The sequence below is a fragment of the Mustelus asterias genome, chromosome 11, assembly GCF_964213995.1.
Source record: "Mustelus asterias chromosome 11, sMusAst1.hap1.1, whole genome shotgun sequence".
Taxonomy (NCBI): Eukaryota; Metazoa; Chordata; class Chondrichthyes; order Carcharhiniformes; family Triakidae; genus Mustelus; species Mustelus asterias.
In genome coordinates this window covers 98,306,677-98,333,645 of record NC_135811.1, presented here as the reverse complement: position 1 = coordinate 98,333,645, position 26,969 = coordinate 98,306,677, and the positions used below count along the sequence as shown (strand labels likewise).

Here is a 26,969-nt window from a genome sequence, read left to right as displayed (position 1 = left end):
TCCCAGTTTAATACGAGGAGAAGAGTCCCTGATTGGCCCATCAATTGGATCCTTAATCAGGGAGTTCATATTGCAATAGGCCAACCTCAATGGTCTGATTGAAGTCACTACAGCCTGTCAATCCTTCCCTGATATGTATACTCACATATTTTAGCCTGATTCCATTTTCTTAACCCTTACGCTGTTATTAATCGCCATGCTGGTGCAAGCAGACATTTTTATTACTTCCAAGGAAGACAAAAAGATCCATTTTCTCACAGTTTCTCAGAGCTAGGCCTTCTGCACAGTTTCATTCATTTTCTGGACCTCGCTAATTCTGGCAAGGTTGTGCCTTAACTATATTACCCATCCTGCCTTGTGCACACAATGCAATTCTTTGTGTGTCTTCCGTCAGGTTACTGCTTCTCTTCAAAGTTCCGTGTTAACACCATGAGATAAGCTCTGCACACACAGCCAACAAGCGACCAGTCTAGGAGCAAAGAAACAGTTACACGGTGATTAATACATTAAAATAAAGTAAATAAGATGTGGCGATGCCGGCGCTGGATTGGGGTGGGCACAGTAAGAAGTCTCACAACACCAGGTTAAAGTCCAACAGGTTTATTTGGAATCACGAGCTTTCGGAGCGCTGCCCCTTCATCAGGTGAATGGAGGTTAGTTCACAAACAAATTATCTTGCAATTGTGTCTTTGCCTATTTATGCTGTGTTTATGAACCTACCTCCACTCACCCGATGAAGGAGCAGCGCTCCGAAAGCTCATGATTCCAAATAAACCTGTTGGACTTTAACCTGGTGTTGTGAGACTTCTTAAAGTAAATAATACATTGGTTTACGACGCTTCTATATCCTTTTTATAATATGACAAACAGCATTGCACATAGCACTCGAAGTATGATTTGAACCAAGGTTTAATATAGGTTTAACATAACTTCCCCACTTTTATATTTTGAAAAAAGAGACATGCTTTCAAAGTTTTTGATCTTGCACTCATCAGGACATGTGCAAGAATACCAAATTTCAAAGGGCACAACAATTTATAACGTATGAGGAAAATATGCTGATTGGTTGGCAAGTTGGCTCTGACTGGTTGAGACATTGCCATGGCGAATGCAACAGGGAACTTTTCAGTCAGGGGCAATGCCATTCCCTCCATGAAATAATCAGCTCTCTGCTTCTCCTTCCACTGATGCTACCTGACCTGCTGGGTATTTCAAGTAAGTTCTGCTTTTATTTCAGATTTCCTGCATCTGCAGCACTTTGCTTTTCGATTTTTGATGGTTTCTCTTCCATGTTTACAGGGTCGACCAGGACTGAAGGGGGACAAGGGAGAACCTGGTACTTCAGGAGGACATGGGACAGCTCCTTGTGTGAGTCAATGTACAATGATAAATCAGGAAAGTTAGCATGACAAAGGACCATTTAGATTCTTAATGGACTTCAAAATTCCTCTCGAGTGTTAAGCATCTCAGTTGCAGTCCAGTAATAAAAGATGACGCAAGTCCAGCTTCTTCACAAACTCACTTTATTCTCTTTTACAACTCCGCGTACACACCTCAACACTCAGTGCCACCTGTAACCCCTTTATATATCCCAGTGGGTGCTATTAAACAGTTAACATACAAATTAGGTCTATAGTGGAAGGTTGCAGTTGATCCATTCCTAACATAGACACCCAACTGCACTTCAAATGTTTTCACCAAACCTGACAGGCCAATAAAGTCTCAGATTAAATCCCTATGGCGGATTGATTGAATTGACCTCAGCGTGAATGGTAGTTGATGAATCAACAGCATCTTTGAATTAGGTTAGGAAAAGCCAGTTGAGGTTCTCTCTCTCCCTCCACCCGGTGCGGAGGGGGGCAGGGAAGGAGGAGGACCTCCTCGTGAACCTGCTCCTGGGCCTGGCAAGGCGTGCCATAAACTGGTTCAAGCAGCAGGTGCCCGAGGGAGTCATCCAACCCGACTGTCTGCCCCTCTCCCTTGGCTACATTCGCGGCCGGGTGTCCCTGGAGAGGGAGCTTGCGGTCTCCGAGGGCAGTGTTAATGCTTTCCGTGCCCGCTGGGCACCGCAGGGATTGGGGTGTATTATTAACCCCTTTAATCACATTTTGATTTGATGTTATAAGTTTCCTTTCTCCTTCGTCACGGGCGGTTCCCCTCCTTTTTGGGAGCTTCCCATTTTAATTTGTCCCCTCGTTAATTTGATTTGGTTTATTTGGTTGACCCAAAAAGAGCGGTTCCCTCTCTCTTTCCCTCTCTATTGTCAATTTATGTTTGGTGAATCTATATTTCATATTAGTGTATAGTTGATGTGTTTATGGCATTAGTTAGTCATTGTGCTGCACCTTATACTTTCACCCACTGTGACTCAATGGCTGGGATTTGACCGAGCAGAGGTGGCTTCAACCCATTGACCAGGAAGTCAGGGCAAACTCACCTTCAGCCTGCACAGAAGCCCCGTCCAGCTTTTGCATTCATCAGGCAGTTGAGTGCCGACAGTTGCGGCTCCCGCCCCACTGAGGCTGTGTGTCTTGGGCAAGATATCAACCGGTGTCCGGGAGAGGTGCTTTAGCAAAGGCTATTGCTTCCAGAAAAATTGGAATTTAAAAAATCTCTGTGCAATGGCAAAATGTTTACTTTATCCGAAGCTGCTGTGATGGAGATCTCTAGAAAAGAGCATTTCACAGTCAGTGCTATTGTACTTCTTGACATCGCATTTTGGAACATCTGTGTATCTGCTAGAATTATTACCAGTATTGAGAAAGAAGTTTACAACATCGAGATCTCTGGATTTGAAGGGCAGCGTTTGCAGCAGAGCTTGCTGCATGTAATGTTAAATGGTTTGATTGTTCTGTGTTTGATTATGTGCAGCTGGTAACTCAGTATGCTCACTGTGTTTGATTGATCAAGCCTGGGTGTTCAGTCAGCGCTGAAGTAAACACACTACATAACCTGCTAGGAGCTGGGATAAGCACCGGACAATTTTGTGATCGCAGGGATATTGAAAAGCTTTGTAAATACAACCCGTTGCACACTTTGAAACTGTGTGCCATCTCTGTACTGCTCTGAGGCAAAATAAGATATGCTTCAATGTGATTGAGGCAAAAGATCAGAACCATGTTTATTATGCATTTGACTTGTTTCGGATTTGAGCTGGAAGATACTGGGTGGGATTTTCTGTCACACCCCCACTCCCCCGCCCTGGCATGTTTTGTGGTGGCCTGCCATTGTCTGACGGTGGGATCTTCCAGTCCTGCCATTGTAAATGGGGGTTTCTCATCATTTCTCTCCCGCTGCCGTTGGGTTCTCCAGCGACGGGGTGTCGCCATTGGCGGGGGGGGGCGGTGGCAAAATCCCACTCATTGAGTGCCATCAGAACATGGGGAGAAAATGACTCAAATCGCAACCATCTTTATGAATTTAACCTTACGGTTTTTTTACTAACCAAATTAACACATTTTGTTTCTCTCAAATGTTACATTCTAGGGAATTCCAGGCACACCAGGTGTTCCTGGTATTCCGGGACCTCCGGGCCCACCAGGAATTCCGGGATCGTTTTACTACAATGTAAGCCCATTCAGCAATTCAATCATTTCCATTCATAAAGGTGTTTCGATATGTCTAAAGTTTGCTCCTTTCTTGTGCATTGCAGAGAGTTTTCCCTGTTCCGCCAAGACCTCACTGCAAAATACCTGCAAGTATTGGGTTTTAACATCTAATTGGACCGATGCAAGTTGTCTTGATTTCTCAGTTGAACCTTTCTTTAATTAAGCTTCCAATGTAAAGCGAAAGGGACTTTGGATGCACAAGGGAGTGGGGAGGGAGCGGGGGGCATCGTTGTCTCTCTCTCTCTCTTTCAGGCCCCACTGAATTAAAGAACGGGGGTGGAAGGGGCCCGGAACTGGCTCCAGGGGGCACACTAGTTTCCTCCCACCATTGCCAGTGTCGCCATTTTGAGGGAGGGATGTTTCAGGGCCTGGGAAAACAAGCAAGCAGCCGATTAGGCTTATCCGGAGCCTTATTAAAGGTCGGTAACACAGGTCCATTGGAATTTTCCAACCTCCAGGTTTCCTCACACACTCCACAGATGTGCGGGTTACATTGATTCGCCATGCTAAATTGCCCCCTCGTGCCAGGGGGATTAGCAGGGGGGGTTAAATGGATAGGACCTGGGTGGGATTAGTGTTGGTGCTGGCGCAATGGGCCCAACTGCCTGCTAGTGCACGGTAGGGATTCTATGATTTCTATGAAAACAGTGCCAAAAGGTTCATCGATGAACAGAAAGACAGTACAGGGCAATAGAGATTGCACATAGCTTTATGTCAGAGAGCAGCCCAGCTCAGATTCCACATCTGCATTGTGTGCTAGTTTGATTCGGACGATAGCATGCACACTTGTCTTTGAGTCAGAAAATTCTGCATGAAAGTTGCACCAGTGTAGAACCTAGCCTGACTCTTCAATGCAACATTAAAGGAGTGCTGCATTGTTGGAAGTGCCCATCTTCTGCCTGTCCAGGTCATTAAAGATCCTGTTACACTTTGCAAAGGTGAGCTGGATATTTTCCCAGGGTCCTGGCTGGCATTCGCTCTCTCAAACTACATTCCTTGTGAAAGAGATTAACAGGGTGTACAGTTTTTGATCTGCTCAAACCAGTTGCTGGGTGACAGTCTGAAATTGGGTCCTTGTTTTTCTCTCCCATCTCTCTGCAACGTTATCGTTTTGCTTCAGAATTAAGAAATCACATTTGAATGTGTATCTGAGCGCCTTCAGGATCGGAGTGAAGGTTACACAGCTCGATCTCTCCCATCGGTATCTTTCTCATACGTTACTGATCACCACATCACACCCCTTGTTCTTGTCTCCTTTGACAATTTGACATGTTTATTCCTGCAGGTGGATCATGAGCATCACCACAACGGTCATAACTCCAGGAACGCAGGTATTTGTTGCAAGATTGCAGGGGTCTACTTGCACCAACATTGAAAAGATATCACAATTATGAATTTTTACTATCGAGGCAGGACTCTTAAGTTGGGAATGTTCCCCGCAGATCTGCCTCGGTCCTGTTAGAGCCAATTTTCACTCTGGGGAGGCGGGGATGGGTGGGATCAAGTAGGGCAGATGCTTACCATCCATGGGTGGCGGGCAATTGCCAATGCAGGCTAGTTAGAAGGCCCACCTACAGTCGATGTGGGTGCTGTTAGGACTTCTAGCCCTCATCAAAGGTTAAAAGTTAAAGTCTATTTATTGGTCACAAGTAAGGCTTACATTGTAATGAAGTTACTGTGAAATTCTAGTTGCCACAATCCGGTGCCTGTTCGGGTCAATGCACCTAACCAGCATGTCTTTCAGACTGTAGGAGGAAACCGGAGCACCCAGAGGAAACCCATGCAGACACGGGGAGAACATGCAGACTCCACACAGTGACCCAAGCCGGGAATCGAACCCGGGTCCCTGACGCTGTGAGGCAGCAGTGCTAACCACTGTGCCACCGCGCCGCATCTGTTCCCACGATCTCTCATACTCCCGTGCCAACTCAAGACCCACCCATTCCTATGCCCCCTCACACCCCACATGTAACCTTCATGCCAACTCATGTCCCTCACCCAATCCATACCTCCTCATAACCTCCATGCCACCTCATACTCCTATGCCACCTCCATAGGTACTCACCCCGTATCCAACTTGGGCAGACTCCAGGAGCAAAGTGGAAATGAAAATAAATAAACTTCTAACATTCTCACACATACAGACTTAATAGTGAAAAAACTCCCATTCGAGAAACCCATCCAAAGCATTTAAATCTCTGCAAGTGGTTAATCTCTTATAGAAACAATCAAACTTTTATTCCGACTCTATGGCAGGATTCTCTCGGCCCGCTGCGCTGCTCAAGGAGATACCAGCGGGGAGCATTTAGCAAGGTTTGCGAGTCTCCGAAGTCTTTTTGTTAGCGCAATTAGCTCCACACTGGAAATTAGAATGGAGCTGATTATCATTTGGAAATCTCCATTTCCATATGATTAGCGGGCCCAAGACGGTATTCTCCAGGTCTACTAGCATCTACCCCCCACCCGCTGGGAGTGCTTCCCTCCAACGGGGTTTACAACTGTTCCCCATTAATGGAACAGGCACCCTGACCCCACTGGTCGGGGCATAGGCCATTGTGGCTCCCTCCGGGAGGTCAAAGGCAAGGGGGGTGCTCCTTGGGCAGTGCCAGCCTGACGGTGGAGGCTGCTATGCACTCCTATTCCTCTGGAGGTGGCAATCAAATATTCAACACTTAGCTTTGGTGGACCTCTTGGCTTCCGCCACTGGTCAAAACCTGACTCCAGCCAGTTATAATCTCGTGGAGTCCTTTTGATTTTTTTAAAAAATATTTTTTACTCCATCTTTAAAGTTACAAAGCTCAGAGTGGACTGGGGAAACCCGAATCCATTCCTTGCTTTCTTCAAAATCCAAATTCAGATTCCAATTGAATCCAATTCAAGGTCCCCACAAGGGAGACAAACAAGATCCAAGCTGACTAGATGAGGCATTGCACCCCATCTTGGGCTTGATCTGATGCTTGATCTTAGCCAAAAGGCCATTGATGTCACAGGACCCCGATTTGCATATTGAAGAAGCATTCTGCTTGAACCTAGGCCCCTTTCAACATGGAGCCAGCCCCATTGCTGGTGTTGAAAGGGCGGTAAGGCGACTGGCCCTTTTTAAGGCCTTAACAACAACAGTATTGAGCTGCACTTGTATAGCACCTGCAAGGTAGTAAAATGTGCTTTGCAGGAGTATTCCAGCACAAAACTTGAATTTGACACCAAACTATATGAGGACCAAATCTGGCCCAACAATATAGGTTTAAGGAAGGAAAGAGAGGTGGAGGGATTCGGGTAGGGAATTCCAGAGCTCAGGGCCCTGGCAGCTGAAGGCACAGCCGCCAATGATGCAGCGATTAAAATGAAGGATGAACAAGAGTCCAGAATTGGAGGAACAGCAGAAAGCAAAATCGATCTCACTGACTCGGTTTGGAAAACGTCCAAGTGGGCACTAATTTCCCCAGGGATCGTCCTGCTCCATGAAATCCAGGAGGAGGAGAATTTCGGAAGAAATTTATCCCCTCGACTTGAGAAATCTGTGTTGCGTATTTGCCAGAAGGTTATTGATGAAATGCTGCACTTCTTTAAGTCCCTCCATCCGCCAACTACTGTTTACAGCGGCTCAAATCCCAAATTCATGAATAAATAACTAATTCATAACCTTGTAACAGGATGCCAAATCTTGAAATTCTACCAAGCACTATTTTGAAAGGAATGGGGTCAGCTAGTGTAAAACTCAAAAGCAATACTCTTTGGCAGGCCACATCAGTAGAACTTTACACGAGTTAAGTATTTTGTTAAATACAGTGCTTAATTAAATCTCAGCTTAGTGTCTCCACTGTGGAATCTCCCCACATAATGATATTAATAGTGACTTACTTGTTAATGGGTTGTGTGGTAGCACTTTGGGTAGGCGGTGGCGTAGTGGTAGTGTCACTGGACTAGTAATCCAGAGACCCAGAGTAATGCCCCAGGCACCCGGGTTCGAATCCCACCACGACAGATGGTGAATCATAGAATCATAGAAACCCCACAGTACAGAAAGAGGCCATTCGGCCCATCGAGTCTGCACCGACCACAATCCCACCCAGGTCCTACCCCCATATATTTTTACCCACTAATCCCTCTAACCTGCACATCTCAGGACACTAAGGGGCAATTTTTAGCATGGCCAATCAACCTAACCCGCTCATCTTTGGACTGTGGGAGGAAACCGGAGCACCCGGAGGAAACCCACGCAGACACGAGGGGAATGTGCAAACTCCACACAGACAGTGACCCAAGGCCGGGAATCGAACCCAGGTCCCTGGAGCTGTGAAGCAGCAGTGCTAACCACTGTGCCACCGTGCCGCCCCATTTGAAATTTGAATTCAATAAAAATCTGGAATGAAAAGTCTATTCATGATGACCATGCAATCATTGTTGTTTCAAAAAAAAAACCATCTGGTTCACTGATGCCCCTTTATCTGCCATCCTCACCTGATCCACATCAATGTGGTTGACTCTGAAATGGCCTCAGTTCAAGGGCAATTAGAAATGGGCAATAAATCTGGCTGAATGAATTAAAAATGAACTCAGACAGGAGCATTACATTACCATAGTAATTCCATTAAAATGTAAATCTTATTGACACGATACACCAGTATAATAATCATGAGAAAAATATCCTAGTGCTTACAACCTATTGAAAATAGAGATTCACCACACATACTTGGGTGGCACAGTGGTTAGCACTGCTGCCTCACAGCTCCAGGGACCCGGGTTCAATTCTGGCCTTGGGTGACTGTGTGGAGTTTGCACGTTCTCCCCCGTGTCTGCGTGTGTTTCCTCCGGGTGCTCCGGTTTCCTCCCACACTCCAAAGATGTGCAGGTTTTGGGGCACAGTGGTTAGCACTGCTGCCTCACAGCGCCAGGGACCCGGGTTCGATTCCCAGCTCGGGTCACTGTCTGTGCGGAGTCTTCACGTTCTCCCCGTGTCTGCGTGGGTCTCCTCCGGGTGCTCCGGTTTCCTCCCACAGTTTGAAAGACGTGCTGCTTAGGTGCATTGGCCGTGCCAAATTCTCCCTCAATGTACCCGAACAGGTGCCAGTGTGTGGTGACTAGGGGATTTTCACAGTAACTTCATTGCAGTGTTAATGTTAGCCTACTAATAAAATAAATTTAAACTTAGGTCTGGTGGATTAGCCGTGGTAAATGCATGGGAATATTGGGATAGGGTAAGATATTCTGTCAGAGGGTCAGTGCAGACTCATGGGGCCGAATGGCCTCTTCTGGACTATCGGAATTCTATTCTGTGACTTCCACCTCCCACTCATAACTAAACACAATTGTTCTTCTCCTTAGACTCTCCAGGTCTCAAAACCAATGATAATCTTTTTGGCGGCACTCTGAAGGTAAATAATTTATTTTGGTGATCTTCATTACTGTGATGTAGCCATTCACACTACATTTGGACACAACCTTTGTCTCTTTTCTATATCTGTAACCACTCCCTCAGGCTTTTGCATCAAGAAATCTTTTTGTTATTTAATCTCTCCTGCCCACCAGTCAATCACAGATATCTTGCTCTTCTTGCTCCTTCTACTGGCTTAAAAACTCTCACGTTTCTATCTTTCTTCCAGAAGAAAGGTCATTGATCTGAAACATTAACTCTGTTTCTCTCCCCACAGGTGCTGCCAGACTTGCTGAGCATTTCCAGCGTTTTCTGTCTTTATTACAGATTTTCCAGTCTCTGCCGCATTTTGCCTTAGTGCAGTGGTGGATCGATCATGGGTTGTTGAACTATGACCCTTGGAAAGAGCCCGGGGGTGTCCGGGGGTTTCCTGATCTTTGAATCTTCCTATATTTGTATTTCTGGCGCGTTGCAGCGTTAACTCTGTGCCCTGCACGGTCCCGGGCAATATGTCAATATTTCTGTGGAGACTCCTACAGGGGGTGGCACGGTGCCACAGTGGTTAGCACTGCTGCCTCACAGCGCCAGGGACCCGGGTTCAATTCCAGCCAGTCTGTGTGGAGTTTGCACATTCTCCCCACGTCTGCGTGGGTTTCCTCCCACACTCCAAAGATGTGCGTATAAGATGGATTGACCATGGTAACTTGCCCCTTAGTGTCCCACGATGTGTAGGTGAGGTGGATTAGCCACAGGCGGGATTACGGGGATACAGCAGTGTGGGCTGAATGGCCTTTTTCTGCACTGTAGGGATACTGTGTCTCAATGGAAAAAAATGAATTCCAGGAGCTTAGAGCAACGGTTGAGTTGCAAACCAAAGCTCTAAGGCTAGCACTGCATCAATGTCAGAAATGTAGAGCTCTCCAGACCAATATCCAAATAGTAATTAAATATAATGTTAGTGGAGAACCTTTTAAGAATATAGAATTGAAGGGCGGCACGGTAGCACAGTGCTTAGCACTGCTGCTTCACAGCTCCAGAGACCTGGGTTCGAATTCCGGCTTGGGTCTCTGTCTGTGTGGAGTTTGCACATTCTCCTCGTGTCTGCGTGGGTTTCCTCCAGGTGCTCCGGTTTCATCCCACAGTCCAAAGATGTGCGGGCTAGGTTGATTGGCCATTCTAAATTACCCCTTAGTGTCCCAGGATGCATAGGTTAGAGGGATTAGTGGGTAAATATGTAGGGATATGTGGATAGGGCCTGGGTGGGATTGTGGTTGGTGCAGACTCGATGGGTCGAATGGCCTCTTTCTGCACTGTAGGATTCTATGATTCTATAATATGTTCTCAGGGTATGGGCATCGCTGGCAAGGCCAGCTCATCCCCAATGAGCGATTTAGTTGCCAACACTGATTTCAACCTGGTCTTTTTTAGTCATGAACTAGATTGCATATAGGAGCATGCTGGCTATTGTATTTCCTTAACCTCTGTGATAGCTGCCACCATACACAAGGCCCGACCACTCAAGATGGGACCAGTAACTCAATAACACAGATTCTTTATTTAAGGATTGTTTTGCAAGTATACACAGGCCTTCCCTGTACCTCTAGATTGCTAAAATGCAGAAGTCACATAGTGTGATACATCCTTTACACTGCTTTGGAAATATCACCACACTTAGAACATAGAAAAGCTACAGCACAAACAGGCCCTTCGGCCCACAAGTTGCGCCAAACATGTCCCTACCTACTAGGCTTACCTATAACCCTCTATCTTACTAACTTCCATGAACTTATCCAAAAGTCTCTTAAAAGACCCTATCGAATCCGCCTCCACCACCACTACCGGCAGCCGATTCCACGCACCCACCACCCTCTGAGTGAAAAACTTACCCCTTACACTTCTTAAAAGGTGCACCGCAACATCCCCCTTTCTTTCCCAAATAAGAACATATCCCTCTCAATTAGATAAAAGCCACGTATGTAAAAGTCAACAATGGTAATAGGGGATAGATATATATGGTACAAAACGGTAATGGAAACATACCGACCTATCTGTCAGGATAACGTATAGTTGGCTTAATCAAACGGCCTAATCCTGAAACAGGATAACTGCTCTTGGAATCTAAAGCAGATTTGCATGGACTCTTCCCTGTGGAAGGAAAATGCACAGACTCTGAGACAGTGGGCGGAATTTTACGAGAAAAATTCTAAGTGTCCAGCTAGCGTAAAAATGGGAGTGTTGCAGATCTGTTTTTTTGGGCAAGTCTTTACTCCCAGTCTTATGCACTTAGTGCATGAAAAAATGGGCTAGACTGTTTACAGCTATTAGAGGCAGTGGGCGTGGCTTAATTCACCAGCCAGCTTGCTCTAGCAGCAGAGGAAGTTATTGCGCATGTGCAGATCTCTGTGGCTGCGCAATTGCACCAGCAGGGGGCTGACAGAGAGAGGGCTGCCAGGCCTCTGCTGTTGCAGCCAATCTCAACAAACCCCCATCCCCAGCTATCACGGGGCCCGCGATTGATCACGAGCCCCACTGCACCCGGAAAAATCACCCCTGCTGCACCCCCGCCTCACAGACCAATCACCCCCCCCCCCCCCCCCCGCCCCCACCAATCACAAGCAGAGGAGCAGCAGGCTCTCTCCCTCACCCACCAATCGCAATGCAGAGCGACAGCGAGCCATCCCCTCCCCGATCAGGTTGCACCAACCTGGCCCCACCCCATTGGCCCCATCCCTTTTGTGCCCCGCCCTCATGGGCCCTGCCCCCTTCAGGCCCCGCACCCCATAGACCCTGCCCCTTCAGGCCTCGCCCTGGCACTGCCCAATGGGCATTGCCAAGGTGCCAGGCTGGCACTGTCCAAGGGGCACAGCCCCCCTTGCCCCAACCTCCCCGGAGGGACTTAACATGACTATTTCCCCGTTCATGAGGAGCAGGCTTTCCTCGCCGGAGAGAACCTCTCCCAGCGAGGCCACAAAGGCAAGTGAACCCAGACGATTGCACCCAGGGTTAGCTAGTGCTATGCAAATTAGCATTTAAATAAATTATTCCGCCTCTTGCCAGAAATGGGTGAAAGGCTGATCGTGTGGAAATCCAGTGCCGATAAGATCACGAGAGCGGAGAAATTGGGCACGATCCTGTTTTCTCAGCTCTTGCGCGATTTTACCGGGGGTGAGCTGGTAAAACCACAGCCAGTGTCTTTGATGTCATCCAGTTTTCTATAGAGTCTTCCATCAATCTGAGATCATGGACTGTTTTGACCTGACCTCTGTTCCAATGCAACATAACACCAGTTGTAACCTCAGATGTGCTTGGTTCTAGCTGAACACTGGAGACTTTAGTATTAGTCCATGTTACAGGATTCGGTATCCTGACTAGTTGTCCGACCGGTAATTTGGAAAGCTAGCCTCCAGTATGACTATCGCAGTCCTCTTTCAGCTCCCCCATTGCTTCAAAGGAAGGTCCCTAACTTCAGAATCAAGTGATTGCCAAGTGTCTCCTTGGATGGGTTGATAGTCTGTATTATCAACGAAAGCTTTTTTCTGTGTGAACCCCATGCTCTCTCTGGGCAGTCCCGCACCGGACTGCACCTTTCCAAAATGTTCTTCGCAATGATCGCAAGCTGTCCTGCAGAGATATGACTGAATACCTAAACATTAGATCTGTCACAAACCACTCAACTGGATTGCGGGGCACTCATTTTGGGTGAAGAACATAATCTCAGCCCTCTTGTTGTCTCCATGAGATTGTCCACTCGCTATCTCAGCACGATGAAGAGGCTTGTCTCAGGTTTGATCACAATTCTGTGCTACGTTTGCCAATCTGACCGAGATTACGGCAGCGACGCGTGATGCTGGATCTCAGTGACACGCTGGGATCGCCACCTGAGGCTTTTCGCTCGGGTTGCTGTTGGGTAAATCCTGGCGGAATGTGGATGTGGTGAGGGAGGAAATGTGGAAATGAAGGATGGGAGTAGATTGGTGCTGGGGGGGAAATGGGGTGGTGTGGGGGAGGGAGAGGGAGTGGTGCGGGGGAGGGAGAGGGTGATGCGGGGAGAGAGGGTGGCACGGGGGGGGGAGGGGGTGGTGCAGGGAGAGGGGGTAGTGCAGGGGGAGGGGGTGGTGATTGAGGAGGGGGTAGTTTTTGGGGTGGTGATTGGACAGATTGGTCACAAGATTGGGCTCAGCTCTGATCACCCCCCCTGACCTGCTCTCACTCAGCGTCAGAACTCAGACGTCAGTGATGACCATGTAACCAAGGTCAGGGAGGGTGAGTGCCAACTGCAGAATTGTGCCCAGCAAAGACATCAATGCCGTCCGCAGAGGATAAAATTGGCAGGGAAAATAAATCGATAAAAGAATTGCGCCATGTTTGAGTTCAGTTTGAAATAAATATCCATTCCTGTCTTGCAAATGGAATGGTGATGAATCTCAATCCGAACCTTTCCCCAGTCTGTACGGTTACTCAGTGAGCTAAATATGCTTCATCCGTAACAGAGTCAAGTATTCAAGAACGTCGAAGCCATGCTCAAGGCAACTCCAATGGTATCTGAAGGTTCCTTTGTCTACGTGACAGAAGGAAGTAAGGTCTTCATTCGACTGCTTAATGGCTGGAGCAAACTCTGTGTGAGTATGTTTATTCACAGGATTTAAGCTGCATTGATGTGCAGATTGGATGTTGGGTGGCACAGTGGTTAGCACTGCTGCCTCACGGCACCAGGGACCCAGGTTCAATTCTGGCCTCGGGTCACTGTCTGTGTGGAGTCTGCACGTTCTCCCCATGTTTGTGTGGGTTTCCTCCGGGTGCTCCGGTTTCCTCCCACAATCCAAATATGTGCAGGTTAGGTGGATTGGCCACGCTAAATTGACCCTTAGTGTCAGGGGGATTAGCAGGGTAAATATGTGGGATTGTGGGAAATAGGGGTTGGGTGGGATTGTGGTTGGTGCAGACTCGATGGGCCAAATGGCCTCCTTCTGCACTGTAGGGATTCTATGATTACATTTAAATAGTGCCTTTCACCTCACCTGGACACTACCATATCTTTTTGAATGTGTGGCCATGACGGGTTCTTGCTTGTAATCTACAGGATGGAAGTTTGAATATTTAGCTCTGTTTAAGTGAAAAAAGTTTAGAAAGTCAAGGGAGAACTGAATTAAAGGGCTTGAAAATTGTAGGCTGGGTGCAGTCCATGCACTCCTGGCTGAAGTGTCAGGGGTGAGCGGACCATTACAATCCCAATGACTGCCCTGCAGCAGTTTAACCCTGAGAGCAGCGTTAATAGCTTTAAGGCGAGATTTCCGCTCCCATCTCAGTAGCAAGTTTGATTGCTGTGCCCCCCACTGCCGAATAGCTTCCTGACACCACTTGGGCTCATAAATGTAGAAACTGGACTTGGAAACGGTATTGGAGAGCTGTACAACAAGACTTACCTCAAAGAGAGCAAAAAAGTGCTGATTGTTGTTTAAAAAAAGGCATTATTTTATAAACGGAATAATTTCACGAGACTGCGCACTTGATTCTGAAATATTTCAAAAAGTTTTAAGTTTGGAATTTTGTTGAATAGATTGGGAGGTAGTGATAATAACAGCAGCAGCATCAATAACTTTGCATTTATATAGTGCCATTCATGCAAACACATACCTGCTAAGGCTCATTACCATTTTTAGACATTGTTTTTTAATATATTTCTGATCTTCCTGTCAGCTTGAAGACTTCTTCCCTGGGGTTGCTTCTGATGATCCCGCAGTATCAGTAAGTATGCTGCACTCCAGATACAGATAGTATTGCCTCTATGCTATTAATGTGCACAATATCGGTTGATGCCAAGGATTGCGATGACTTTTTAATCTATAAGTGAGTCATGTGGAATGTTTTCCCTGGGTAAAATCTGATATTGTCACTGCCTTGTACACTCTTACCATATGTGTGGCAATTAAAAACTGTAGGGGACAACTTTCGCTAAGTGTGAAAGACTTTCTCTCTCTCTACACTGTGGATCAGGGTCAAGCCAACTTCCTAGGATTTTCTAAAGAGCTGATTAAAACATCGCACAATCACAGACAAAAACAAATCTGTCTTTCCTTTAAAGCTATCACACACGTTGTGTACTGGGCATCTGCATCAGGCTCTGACCAGATAAATATTGGAGCCATGTAAATTGAGTCTGTGTCTTTATAAGCTCTGTTTGTGAACAGAATTCCCACTCACCTGAGGAAGGGGCTTAGAGCTCCGAAAGCTTGTGTGGCTTTTGCTACCAAATAAACCTGTTGGACTTTAACCTGGTGTTGTTAAACTTCTTACAGATAAATATTTCCAAACCTTGGTGTTCAATCAGGACCATAGAGGCTTGAACACCTCAAAATGAATTGAAAATGGGGAGAGGCAGTGGCGTAGTGGTGTTGTCACTGGGCTGGTAATCCAGAGACCCGGGGTAATGCTCTGGGGAGCCGGATTCAAATCCCACCATGGCAAATGGTGAAATTTGAATTCAGTAAAAATCTGGCATCAAAATGGAATGATTAAATTACTGTCGTAAAAGCCCAGCTGGTTTGCTAATGTCCTTACCTGGGAAGGAAATCTGCCGTCCTCACCTGGTCTGTCCCACATGTGGCCCCACAGCCACAACAATGCGGTTGACTCCTAAATGTCCTCTGAAATGGCCTAGCAGGCCATTCAGTTAAAGGTCAGTTCTCCTGAGGTCGGAGGGGGGTGGTTTGGAATGAAGGGAATGTGTTGAAGGGACACCGGCCTCTGAGAAGTTACTTCAAATATGTTAAATTAATCAGTGAATGGGAGGGTTAGAGACAACGTGTGGGTTGAGGGGGAAATATTTGGTTCCTCGTTTTCAACAAGGTTGATACTGGGTCTAATGCATGTTTTCTTTCCCTACTCCCAGGTTAAAGTGACCGATGTTTCACCAGATCGAGGAGCTGCGGTGAGTCATTGATTCTTTCAACTGGATTATTCCGGGTTTACAACCTCAACTAAAAATCAGTCCTGATGAATATCGGGAACATATCTCCCGAGTATTGATCAGATCATATCCCATAAGCTTCTTGACTACATCCACCTTTCCTGTACACCCTAATTTATATTGCTCCCAAATCAATATCTTCCCCAATTGTAAATTCCTGGTCATTGAAACAAATAAAACTCTTCCTCAATTGCTTGCTGGAGTTCTGATGACAGTATTTCGTACTCGGTGAATTGTTAACTCCTTCCCCTTCCCTGAGGGATAATACTGATGGGTTACTGGACATCTTCGCCCACCACGGAATTGAAATCATAGAAACCCTACAGTACAGAAAGAGGCCATTCGGCCCATCGAGTCTGCACCGACCACAATCCCACCCAGGCCCTACCCCCATATCCCTACATATTTATCCACTAATTCCTCTAACCTACACATCTCAGGACACTAAGGGCAAATTTTTTTTTAGCATGGCCAATCAACCTAACCCGCACATCTTTGGACTGTGGGAGGAAACCGGAGCACCCGGAGGAAACCCACGCAGACACGAGGAGAATGTGCAAACTCCCGTTGGAGTGGGGCCGGGGGGTGGGTGCAGACAGTGGAAATGTCTGTTAAACTCAGGCGGGATTTTCCAGTCTCGCCCGAGCGTGGCTGTAAAATCCCGCATGTTGTCTCTGAGGCTCTCACTCTATGATTAAGTTAACATATTTGAAATAACTCCTCAGAGGCCGGTGTCCCTTCACCAGATTCCCTTTATTTACAAACTCCTAGAGTGCTTCAGGGACAAAGTCAGAATCAAGAGTGCCGGTCGACCTGACACTCCTATTTCTATATACAGGCGAGGCTCCCTGATTGGGCAGGCAATTATGCCCTCAGTCAGGGAGCTCATACTCCCAGAGTCCCACCTCCTTGAAGTCATTACAATATTTGTACCATCAGATGTATTTAGAGGTGGATCACTTTTTTTAAAGGAAGGAAGAGAACATGTAGATCTCAGAATAAATTTTGGAACAGCAACATTGCAGCATTGCAATGACATTTGAGTGATCTGATGACATCTTTGGTGCTCTCAAGACATTGACTATTGATGAGTATATTTTCAAAGAGGATCCGTCCCGGGGGATTAGGGTAGCACAGTAGTTCAGTGTTCCTCTGAATTTAGTGGAAAATCTTAACATTCCCTCTCACATCTCTGACTGAGAAGGAATGGCAATGTGCTATTTATTTTTCAGAGTAAGCTGAGTGGTGTTTGGAGCTGAACTGGATCCCGTGCTGATCTGTCTTTCACGTATAGTGAATGTTGAAGGGTAATTGAACCAAAGTAGGGGGGAGCATCACATTGAGCCTGATCTTAACCTCACTTTAATTCTGCAAACAGGCACTTAAGCTAGCATTCAGGAGCGGGAACTCTAGTGTTCAGTTCCTCTGTGTTTAATTATGGCTGTCCGTTTATTATTGATACTCACTGGGCTTGATTCATTAATATGCGAAGTCTCACAACACCAAGTTAAAGTCCAACAAGTCCAACCTGTTGGACTTTAACCTGGTGTTGTGAGACTTTGCATATCGACACCCCAGTCCAACGCCGGCATCTCCACATCTTGATTCATTAAGCCAGGGTGTGGAATTAGCTGAAAATAATGCTGTAGAAAGAGCTGGGAGTATTGAGTAGACTTTTTAAAACATTGTGACCCAAACCTGTTACACACATAGAATCATAGAATCCCTACAGCGCAGGAGGAGGCTATTCAGCCCATTGAGTCTGCACCGACAACAATACCATCCAGGCTCTATCCCCTTACCCCCGTGTATTTACCCTGCTAATCCCCCTGACACGAAGGGCAATTTAGCATAGTCAATCCACCTAACCTGCACGCCTTTGGAGTGTGGGAGGAAACCCACGCTGACACGGGGAGAACGTGCAAACTCCACACAGACAGTCATCCCAAGGCTGGAATCAAACCCGGGTCCCTGGCGCTGTGAGGCAGCAGAGCTAACCACTGTGCCAACTAGCTAGTGTCATCTGTAATGACTACAATGAGGACCATGAGGTAGGCCTCTTGGAGTCTGAGCTCCCTGATTGAGGTAATGATTGCCTGCCCAATCAGGCAGTCTCACCTGTGTATAAATATGGGAACGTCAGGGCGACTGACAGTCTGGATTCTTGACTGTGTACCTGAAGCACTCTTAGGAGTGGAGATGAGTTTGTAAAGAAAGGGGATCTGGTGAAGGGACATCGGCCTCTGAGGAGATACTTCATCACCTCCGCACGGTTCTGAGATTTATGAAATATACAACAGGAACCTTTGTTGATTTTAACTTTCCTGGTCCAAGTTTGTTAGAACATAGAACATAGAAGAGTACAGCACAGAACAGGCCCTTCGGCCCACGATGTTGTGCCGAGCTTTATCTGAAAGATAAGTGGCCTGTTGAGGCCAATGTGCTTGGTGCCACTGCAACCAATTCAGCAAAAACCAGGGGACTGAAACTGTGTCCTACAGATTGGCATTGCTTTACTATAAATTACCTGTACCAGCTGATCCAAGTGTCACGTGACTCTTTATTTTTTAAGCATTCGTGGACGTCCCATGTCTTTTCTCACATTCGTCTGGACGAGGACAGCAGGGGGATTGGATGGTATAATGGACAATGCATAATTCTGCAGCTAAGTTATAGTTTGGTTGAACCTTGTCTGCTCTTTAAAGGCCACAAAGTTGAATTGCTGTAAATAGCAACATGCTGAGGCCAACTAGAAATGAATAGCTGGTAGCAAGGGAAATTTGGAGATTGGCGGGTGCTTGTAAATTCCCGACCCAAAGGTTAAAAGAAATGAGTGTGAACTGACAGCCTTTCTTTGTTTTAAATCTATTTTTGGGATTTTATTCTGTGACAGGGTTTATGTGTAAGACTCGCAGTCGTGAGATTTGAAATCATAACCCACAATTGCAATTAATGTTGAAATAAGGGAGGACTCCATTAACCATATAAGGAATCGTCAAAGTCAATAACGGTTATAAGCCATGATTTCTTTCAAGAAGCTTTTATCTTGGCAGACCAAAACTTTACATAAAAGTTTCCTTCGGAGGGAAATGAGTGAGAATGGTTATTTTCACCCGTGAGGGACTGAATAGTGTCACTGTGGTGTGATCAGTCAGTTAAAGGGAAGACACCGGTGGCAAGGGGTGGCACAGTGGTCAGCACTGTTCCATTTCAGCATCGGGGACCTGGGTTCGATTCCCGGCTTGGGTCTCTGTCTGTGCAGAGTCTGCACTTTCTCCCCGTGTCTGCGTGGGTTTCCTCCGGGTGCTCTGATTTCCTCCCACAGTCTGAAAGACGTGCTGGATAGGTGTATTGGCCGTGCTAAATTCTCCCCTCAGTGTACCCGAACAGGCACTGGAATGTGGCGGCTAGGGGATTCTCACAGTAACTTCATTACAGCGTTAATATAAGCCTACTTGTGACACTAATAAAAACTTTAACTTTGAAATATAAAAGTCATTAACAGGATTAAATTGACCTCGAAAACAACCTGTTGACTGGTACCCAGTTTGCTGAAGCAAGTGCTCCTAACACTGTTGTCTGATGAAGAGTCATCCAGACTCAAAACATTGGCTCTATTCTCTCTCCACGGATGCTGTCAGACCTGCTGAGATTTTTCAGCATTTTCTGTTTTTGACTCTGTTCTCTTTACTATCCCCAATGACCCACCTCCACCTGTATCTGATACAAAAGGTGTACAGAACGCACCGAGTCCAAAGGAGGGGATATGTATTATCAGAATTCAGAGTGGAAACTTGTCTAACCAGAGTGCAGTGGCCAAGTTCAACAAAAACATTGGTTCCCATCGCCATTGCCTTCATAATTAAACACCTTGTTACAATGGGGTTGGTGACTTTGTTTGGACACATCATCACATTGTAAATGGTATGTTAACTCTATGGTTAAGATATACTTGTGAAGGGCATTGTTTAATTTTGTGCCTAGAGCACATATAAAGTGAGACTGCTGGGACATGGGGGTTAGTGTGTAGGGAGCAGACCCATATAAATGCTGCCTTCTGTAAATAGATAGATCTCACACTCATAAGGCAAAGGAGCAGAATTAGGCCACTCAGCCCATCAAGTCTGCTCCACCATTCAATCATGGCTGACATTTTTCTCATCCCCATTCTCCTGCCTTTTCCCCATAACCCCTGGTCCTCTTATCAATCAAGAACCTATCTATCTCTGTCTTGAAAACACTCAATGACCTGGCCTCCACAGCCTTCTGCGGCAAAGAGTTCCACAGACTCACCACTCTCTGGCTGAAGAAATTCCTCCTCATCTCTGTTTTAAAGGATTGTCCCTTTAGCCTGAGGTTGTGCCGTCTGGTTCTACTTTTTCCTACTAGTGGAAACATCCTCTCCACATCCACTCTATCCAGGCCTCGCAGTATCCTGTAAGTTTCAATAAGATCCCCCCTCATCCTTCTAAACGCCAATGAGTACAGACCCAGAGTCCTCAACTGTTCCTCATACGAGAAGCTCTTCATTCCAGGGATCATTCTTGTGAACCTCCTCTGGACCCTTTCCAAGGCCAGCACATCCTTCCTTCGATACAGGACCCAAAACTACTCACAATTCTCCAACTGGGGTCTGACCAGAGCCTTACACAGCCTCAGAAATACATCCCTGCTCTTGTATTCTAATAATTTTGTTCGTGTAAATCACCTTGGAACGTTTCATTATGTTAAAGGCACTGTGTAGAAATGTAAGTTGTTTTACCTCCATTGTATCTACTTGTGATTTATTTTCCCTTTCTGCAGCTTCACCTGGTGGCTTTGAATGCTCCCCTCACGGGGATAATGGCCGGGATTCGTGGCGCTGATCTCCAGTGTTTCCAACAGGCTCAGGAATCCGGACTGCGGGGAACTTTCCGAGCCTTCCTCACCTCAAGTAACCAAGACTTGATTTCCATCGTGAAGAGGTCCGACAGGACATCGGTGCCAATCGTTAACCTCAAGGCAAGTCTTTGTTGTGTGGGAAAGCTGTGAAAAACCCTACTATTGTGCCTGATGCATCAATGCCATGGGGGAGGCGGTGGTGTAGTGGCATTATCACTGGACTATTAATGCAGAGACTCAGGGTAATGCTGTGGGGACCCAGGATCAAATCCTGCCACGGCAGATGCCAAAATTTGAATTCAATAAAAATCTGGAATTAAAAGTAATCATGACCATGAAACCATGGTCGATTGTTGTAAAAACCCATCTGGTTCACTAATGTCTTTTTAGAGAAGGAAATCTGCCGTCCTTACCCAGTCTGGCCGACATGTGACTTCAGACCCACAACTAAAGTAAAGTTTATTTATTAGTCACAAGTAAGGTTTACATTAACACTGCAATGAAATTACTGTGAAATTCCCCTAGTCGCCACACTCTGGCATCTGCTCGGGTCAATGCACCCTAACCAGCACGTCTTTCAGAATGTGGGAGGAAACCGGAGCACCCGGAGGAAACCCACGCTGACACGGGGAGAACGTGCAAACTCTACACAGACAGTGACCCAAGCCGGGAATTGAACCCGGGTCCCTGGCGTCAGTTGAGGGGACCGAATGTCTAAGCTGATGGATGGGGTGCCAATCTAGCAGGCTGCTTGAAAACTTCTTGTCCCGTGAGGCAGCAGTGCTAACCACTGTGCCGCCCCAACTCTTAGCTGCCCTCTGAGTAAGCCGCTCAGTTCAAGGGCAACTAGGGATGGGCAATAAATTCTGGCCTTGCCAGTGATGCCCCCATCCTTAATGAACGAAGAAAAAAAAATGTCCCCTAAGACTCAGAATGTAAATGTTAGACTGAGTCGGCTGTACAGTTGGAGTGAATGACCTAATGGCAACAAAACAGCATGTTTAGATCATGTGACCCATATATATCAACTAGATGCTTCTGGACCTCAAAATGCAATTGGAAGAATCCAATCGGAAACTCCCGGGATAGATTGACTGGGTATATGTACAGTTTTCAAGCAGCCTGCTAGATTGGCACCCCATCCATCAGCTTAGACATTCGGTCCCCTCAACTGACGCACAGTAGCAGCTGGGTAACATCTCCAAGGTACACTGCAGCCACTCACCAATGCTCCGACTGCACCTTTCAAAATCACATCCTTTACCATCCAGGAGAACAAGGGCAGCAGGCACATGGGGTGGGATTTTTCAGTCCCCCAACACCCCCCCCGCCCCAATCATTCAGTGCCACCAAAAATTAATGGACTTTTTGTTGGCCAACCACATTCCGAGCAGGAGGTCACACCCACGGCAGGATCATTCACTCCGACTGTACAGCCGACTCAGTTTGTGTCTAACATTTACATTCTGGGTTTTAGGGGACAGTTTTTTTTTATTTGTTCATTAAGGGCGTCACTGGCAAGGCCAGCGTTTATTGCCCATCCCTAATTGCCCTTGAACTGAGCGGCTTGCTAGGTCATTTCAGAGGGCAGCTAAGAGCTAAGGGTTGGGCGGCACGGTGGCACAGTGGGTTAGCACTGCTGCCTCAGAGCGCCAGGGACCCGGGTTTGATTCCCGGCTTGGGTCACTGTCTGTGTGGAGTTTGCACGTTCTCCCCGTGTCTGCTTGGGTTTCCTCCGGTTTCCTCCCACATTCTGAAAGACGTGCTGGTCAGGTGCATTGGCCCGAACAGGCGCCGGACTGTGGCGACGAGGGGAATTTCACAGTAATTTCATTGCAGTGTTAATGTAAGCCTTACTTGTGACTAATGAATAAACTTTAACTTTAGTTGTGGGTCTGAAGTCACATGTCGGCCAGACCGGGTAAGGATGGCAGATGGGAACACCACCACCTGCAAGCTCTCTCCCAAGCCAAACACCATCCTGACTTGCAAATATATCGGCCCTTCCTTTCCTGTCGCTGGGTCAAAATCCTGGAACTGCCTCCCTAACAGCGCTGTGGGTGTGCCTACACCAAATGCAGCGGTTCAAGAAGGCAGCTCGCCACCATCACCTCAAGGGGCAACTCAGGATGGGCAATAAATGCTGGCCTGGCCAACCATGTCACATCTCACGAACAAATAAAAAGAAGCTAATTGCAACTCCATGGACTGACTTAATTAGCAATGATGTGGAGATGCCGGCGTTGGACTGGGGTGGGGCACAGTAAGAAGTCTCACAACACCAGCCATTCACCTGATGAAGGAGCAGCGCTCCGAAAGCTTGTGATACCAGATAAACCTGTTGGACTTTAACCTGGGGTGGTGAGACTTCTTACTAGCAATGGAATACAATTATTTAATATTTATGGTATTGAGCTACTGAATCCCACCACAGAATTAATTTCTTTTTAGGTTTTTGAATCCTTCTTTTCCCAAGTGTGTTGTTTATTTTATCGTTTCTTACACTTTCTGTCTTCAGGGCTCAACCTGCTCTGTTATGTTTAGCCTAACACTGTAGTTGATGCACCATCAATCGAGCAAAGACTAGTTTGTATGCAAGAACAAATAGGCTTTTATTAGCAAAAGACTTGGAGCACACCCATGCCGATGAACTGGTCCAGACTGAGGCAGGGAGGTGGGGAGCAGTCGCCTTTATACCTGGACCGGGGGGGGGAGGAGTCTCGGGTAGGGCCGGCAGGGATGTGTCCAGGCATGTCACATATACAGGTAATAAACTAACAGTGGTTTACCACAGTAGTGAAGCCACTTTATATACTTGCCCTTTCTTACAGGGGGAAATGCTCTTTTACAACTGGGACACTCTCTTCAGTGGCGCTGGCGGACATTTTAACCCCAAAGTGCCTATTTATTCATTCAGTGGTGAAAATATCATGGCCGATTCCACATGGTGAGTATGGAAAAAGAGTCAAAACACCAGTCTTTAGCCTTGTGGCAACGTGAGGCCGTAGCCAGGTGGTATTTCTGTATCATGCAGGAGTACACAATCCAGTAACATTCCTGTTAAATTATACACTGGTCGGGGTCAGCAGGATTAGCTGTAACGTAGCAGACAGATGCTGGGATGTGCCACCATGAAATTGGTGCAATTTTGTCAAAGTATATCAGTGCACAGGAAGCTCGCACCAACCGCAGTGAGGTAACGATCAGATAATCTCTTCTTTTGACATGTTGATTGAGAGATAAATATTGGCCAGGACACAGAAACATAGAAAACAGAATCAGGAGGAGGCCATTTGGCCCTTCGAACCTGTTCTGCCATTCATTATGATCGTGGCTGATCATCAAATTCAATATCCTGATTCCCCCCCTTCCCCCCCCCATATCCCTTGATCCCGAAGAGCTACATCTAATTTCTTCTTGAAATCAGGCAACATTTTGGCCTCGACTACTTTCTGTGGTCGTGAATTCCACCACTCTCCGGGTGGAAGAAATTTCTTCTCACCTCAGTCCTAAAATGTTTACCCCTTATCCTCAAACTGTGACCCCCTAATTCTGGACTCTCCCACCTTTGGACACAAGGAATAGTACCTCAGTTCCTCTTCGAAATAGTGCAACAGCCACCTTTTACATCCCGAGCAGGCAGACTGGCCTCAGTTTAACATCTCGCCTGAGAAACAGCGCCTGTGACAGTGCAGGACTCCCTCAGTACTGCACCGGGAGTGTGTTGGTCTTTGACTATCATCTTCAAGCCCTTAAAGTACTTCTCACAGTCAGGACATTTAAACAGTCTCTTATCAGTGTGAACAAGTTGGTGTGTCAGTAGGTCGAATGAACGGGTAAATCCGAGTGGGACCTGTACCCTAACTTCAGAGGCAAAAAGTGCTATAATGAGCTGACAGAGGTCAGAAGTTCACAGATTATGGCAGTTGACAGTAGAGATCAGCAAAATGGCTGCAAATCCTGGAACTCCCTCCCGAACAGCACCTATCACCACATGGACTGCAGCAGTTCAAGAAGGTGGCTCGCCACCAGCTTCTCAGGGGGCAATTAGAAATGGGCAGTAAAGGCTGGCCCAGCCAGCGACACCCACATCCCATGAATTTCTAATGAAAAAAAGGGATAAGGGGATAGTTTAGTTTATTTATTAGTGTCACAAGTAGGCTTGCATTAACACTGCAATAAAGTTACTTTGAGAATCCCCTAGTCGCCAAACTCCGGCGCCTGTCCGGGTACAATGAGGGAGAATTTAGCATGGCCAATGCACCTAAACCAGTACATTTTTTGAACTGTGGGAGGAACGCAGGGGCGGCACGGTGGTTAGCACTGCTGCTTCACAGCTCCAGGGACCTGGGTTCGAATCCCGGCTCGGGGTCACTGTCTGTGTGGAGTTTGCACATTCTCCCCGTGTCTGCGTGGGTTTCCTCCGGGTGCCCCGGTTTCCTCCCATAGTCCAAAGATGTGCGGGCTAGGTTAATTGGCCATTCTAAATTGCCCCTTAGTGTTCCGAGATGCATAGGTTAGAGGGATTAGTGGGTAAATATGTAGGGATATGGGGATAGGGCCTGGGTGGGATTGTGGTCGGTGCAGACTTGATGGGCCGAATGGCCTCTTCCTGCACTGTAGGATTCTATGAAACCGGAGCACCCGGAGGAAACCCACGCAGACACGGGGAGAACGTGCAGACTCCGCACAGACAGTGACCCAAGCCGGGAATCGAACCCGGGTCCCTGGCGCTGTGAGGCAGTGGTGCTAACCACTGTGCTACCGTGCCGCCCATATGCTGAATAGGTGGGGAGGTGGATTTGAGACCAGGAAGAGATCAACCATGATCTAATTGAATGGCGGAGCGGGCTCGAAGGGGTGAACTTTCTTATTTCTGTTCCTAATTCCTATGTTCCGATGAACAAATATTTTTTTTTTAATTGTAAGATGACAGTTAACCAATTTTATTTACATTACCAGGCCGCGTAAATTAGTCTGGCATGGATCAAGCACCCGAGGGATTCGAGTTTCAGACAATAATTGTCATGAATGGAGAAGGGGCTTTGGTGCAAAAGGACTGGCAACATCACTGATGAACGGGAAGCTTCTGGAACAACATTCTTATGGCTGTACCAATGCCCTCATTGTGCTCTGCATTGAAAACAGCGTCACACACTGACATGGCAGGGCAAAATAATTGTTAGCATCTGTTATGTATTTTCTGCTTTTACACAAGGTCAAGTGACAAAGATTCCCGTTTTTGCACTATCGTGAGAAAGAATTATATTGGGCTTTCTTTCCAACATTGCTCAGATCTGTGCCCTTAGTTAGTTCTTTGTAACATTTCCCAGTGATGTACGTATTGCCTCTGTTGCTGTTTTAATTGAATAAAAAGTCACTGAGGTAACACTCATGCAAATAGGATTCTCATTGCCATTTCTCAGTTTCCTAGCCATGTATTTCAATGTGAAGAGATTGGAGTTGGGATGGTCATCTGTCGCGGAGTGTGGTCATTGTGGCGCTTGTCCCTTTAAGGGCAGCACAGCAGAAGAGGGTCAGCTGGCTTGAGGGGCCAATTGGGACTGAGATTGGGTAATCACCCCAGGGGGTGGAGTCCTCTCTTGGGCAGAAGACAGTCTGAAGACGTGGAGGGACTGGGGTAGGGCAGGGCAGGGCAGCCATGAGGCTGTGGGCCTCTGTACAGTTTTGTCTTATTAATACATGCCCTTTGTGTTCCTCATGAAGTCTGTAGCGCGCATTAACACACTGAGAGAGTGAGGACGTGTGGTGAGGCGAGTGATGGAGATGGACATGGGACTGTCAGGAAGCAGGAGAAGTTGAAGACCTAAGACTAGATAGCAAGACGCGGTAGCGAGAGACTTCGATGCAGGAAGTGGAATTGATAACTGACAGAAGGAGATGGAGAAGGATGATTAATTGACATCCACAAACACCCACTCCATCCACTACCGACGCTCAGTAGCAGCAGTGTGTACCATCTACAAGTTGCACTGCAGCAATTCACCAAAGATCCTTAGACAGCACCTTCCAAACCCATGACCACTTCCATCTAGAAGGAGAAGTGGCAGCAGATACATGGGAACACCACCACCTGCGAGTGCCCCTCCAAGCCACTCACCATCCTGACTTGGAAATA

At 46.8% G+C, this 26,969-nt stretch overlaps 1 protein-coding gene across 13 annotated transcripts in view; it reads left to right on the top strand.

Moving 5' to 3' along the window:
- LOC144500714 (uncharacterized) overlaps positions 1-26,236 on the top strand; it is a 115,796-nt gene extending 89,560 nt beyond the window's left edge. For all 13 annotated transcript variants that reach the window (XM_078224058.1, XM_078224059.1, XM_078224055.1 and 10 more), the window contains 11 exons: positions 1,300-1,368; positions 3,487-3,567; positions 3,653-3,694; positions 4,894-4,939; positions 8,934-8,983; positions 13,473-13,601; positions 14,680-14,727; positions 15,872-15,910; positions 20,753-20,950; positions 23,662-23,777; positions 25,793-26,236. In XM_078224058.1, coding sequence (XP_078080184.1) covers positions 1,300-1,368; positions 3,487-3,567; positions 3,653-3,694; positions 4,894-4,939; positions 8,934-8,983; positions 13,473-13,601; positions 14,680-14,727; positions 15,872-15,910; positions 20,753-20,950; positions 23,662-23,777; positions 25,793-25,991 — 1,017 coding nt within the window. In that variant the 3' untranslated portion in view covers positions 25,992-26,236. The remainder of the gene's footprint in view (positions 1-1,299; positions 1,369-3,486; positions 3,568-3,652; positions 3,695-4,893; positions 4,940-8,933; positions 8,984-13,472; positions 13,602-14,679; positions 14,728-15,871; positions 15,911-20,752; positions 20,951-23,661; positions 23,778-25,792) is intronic.
- The last annotated feature ends 733 nt before the right edge of the window (positions 26,237-26,969 follow it).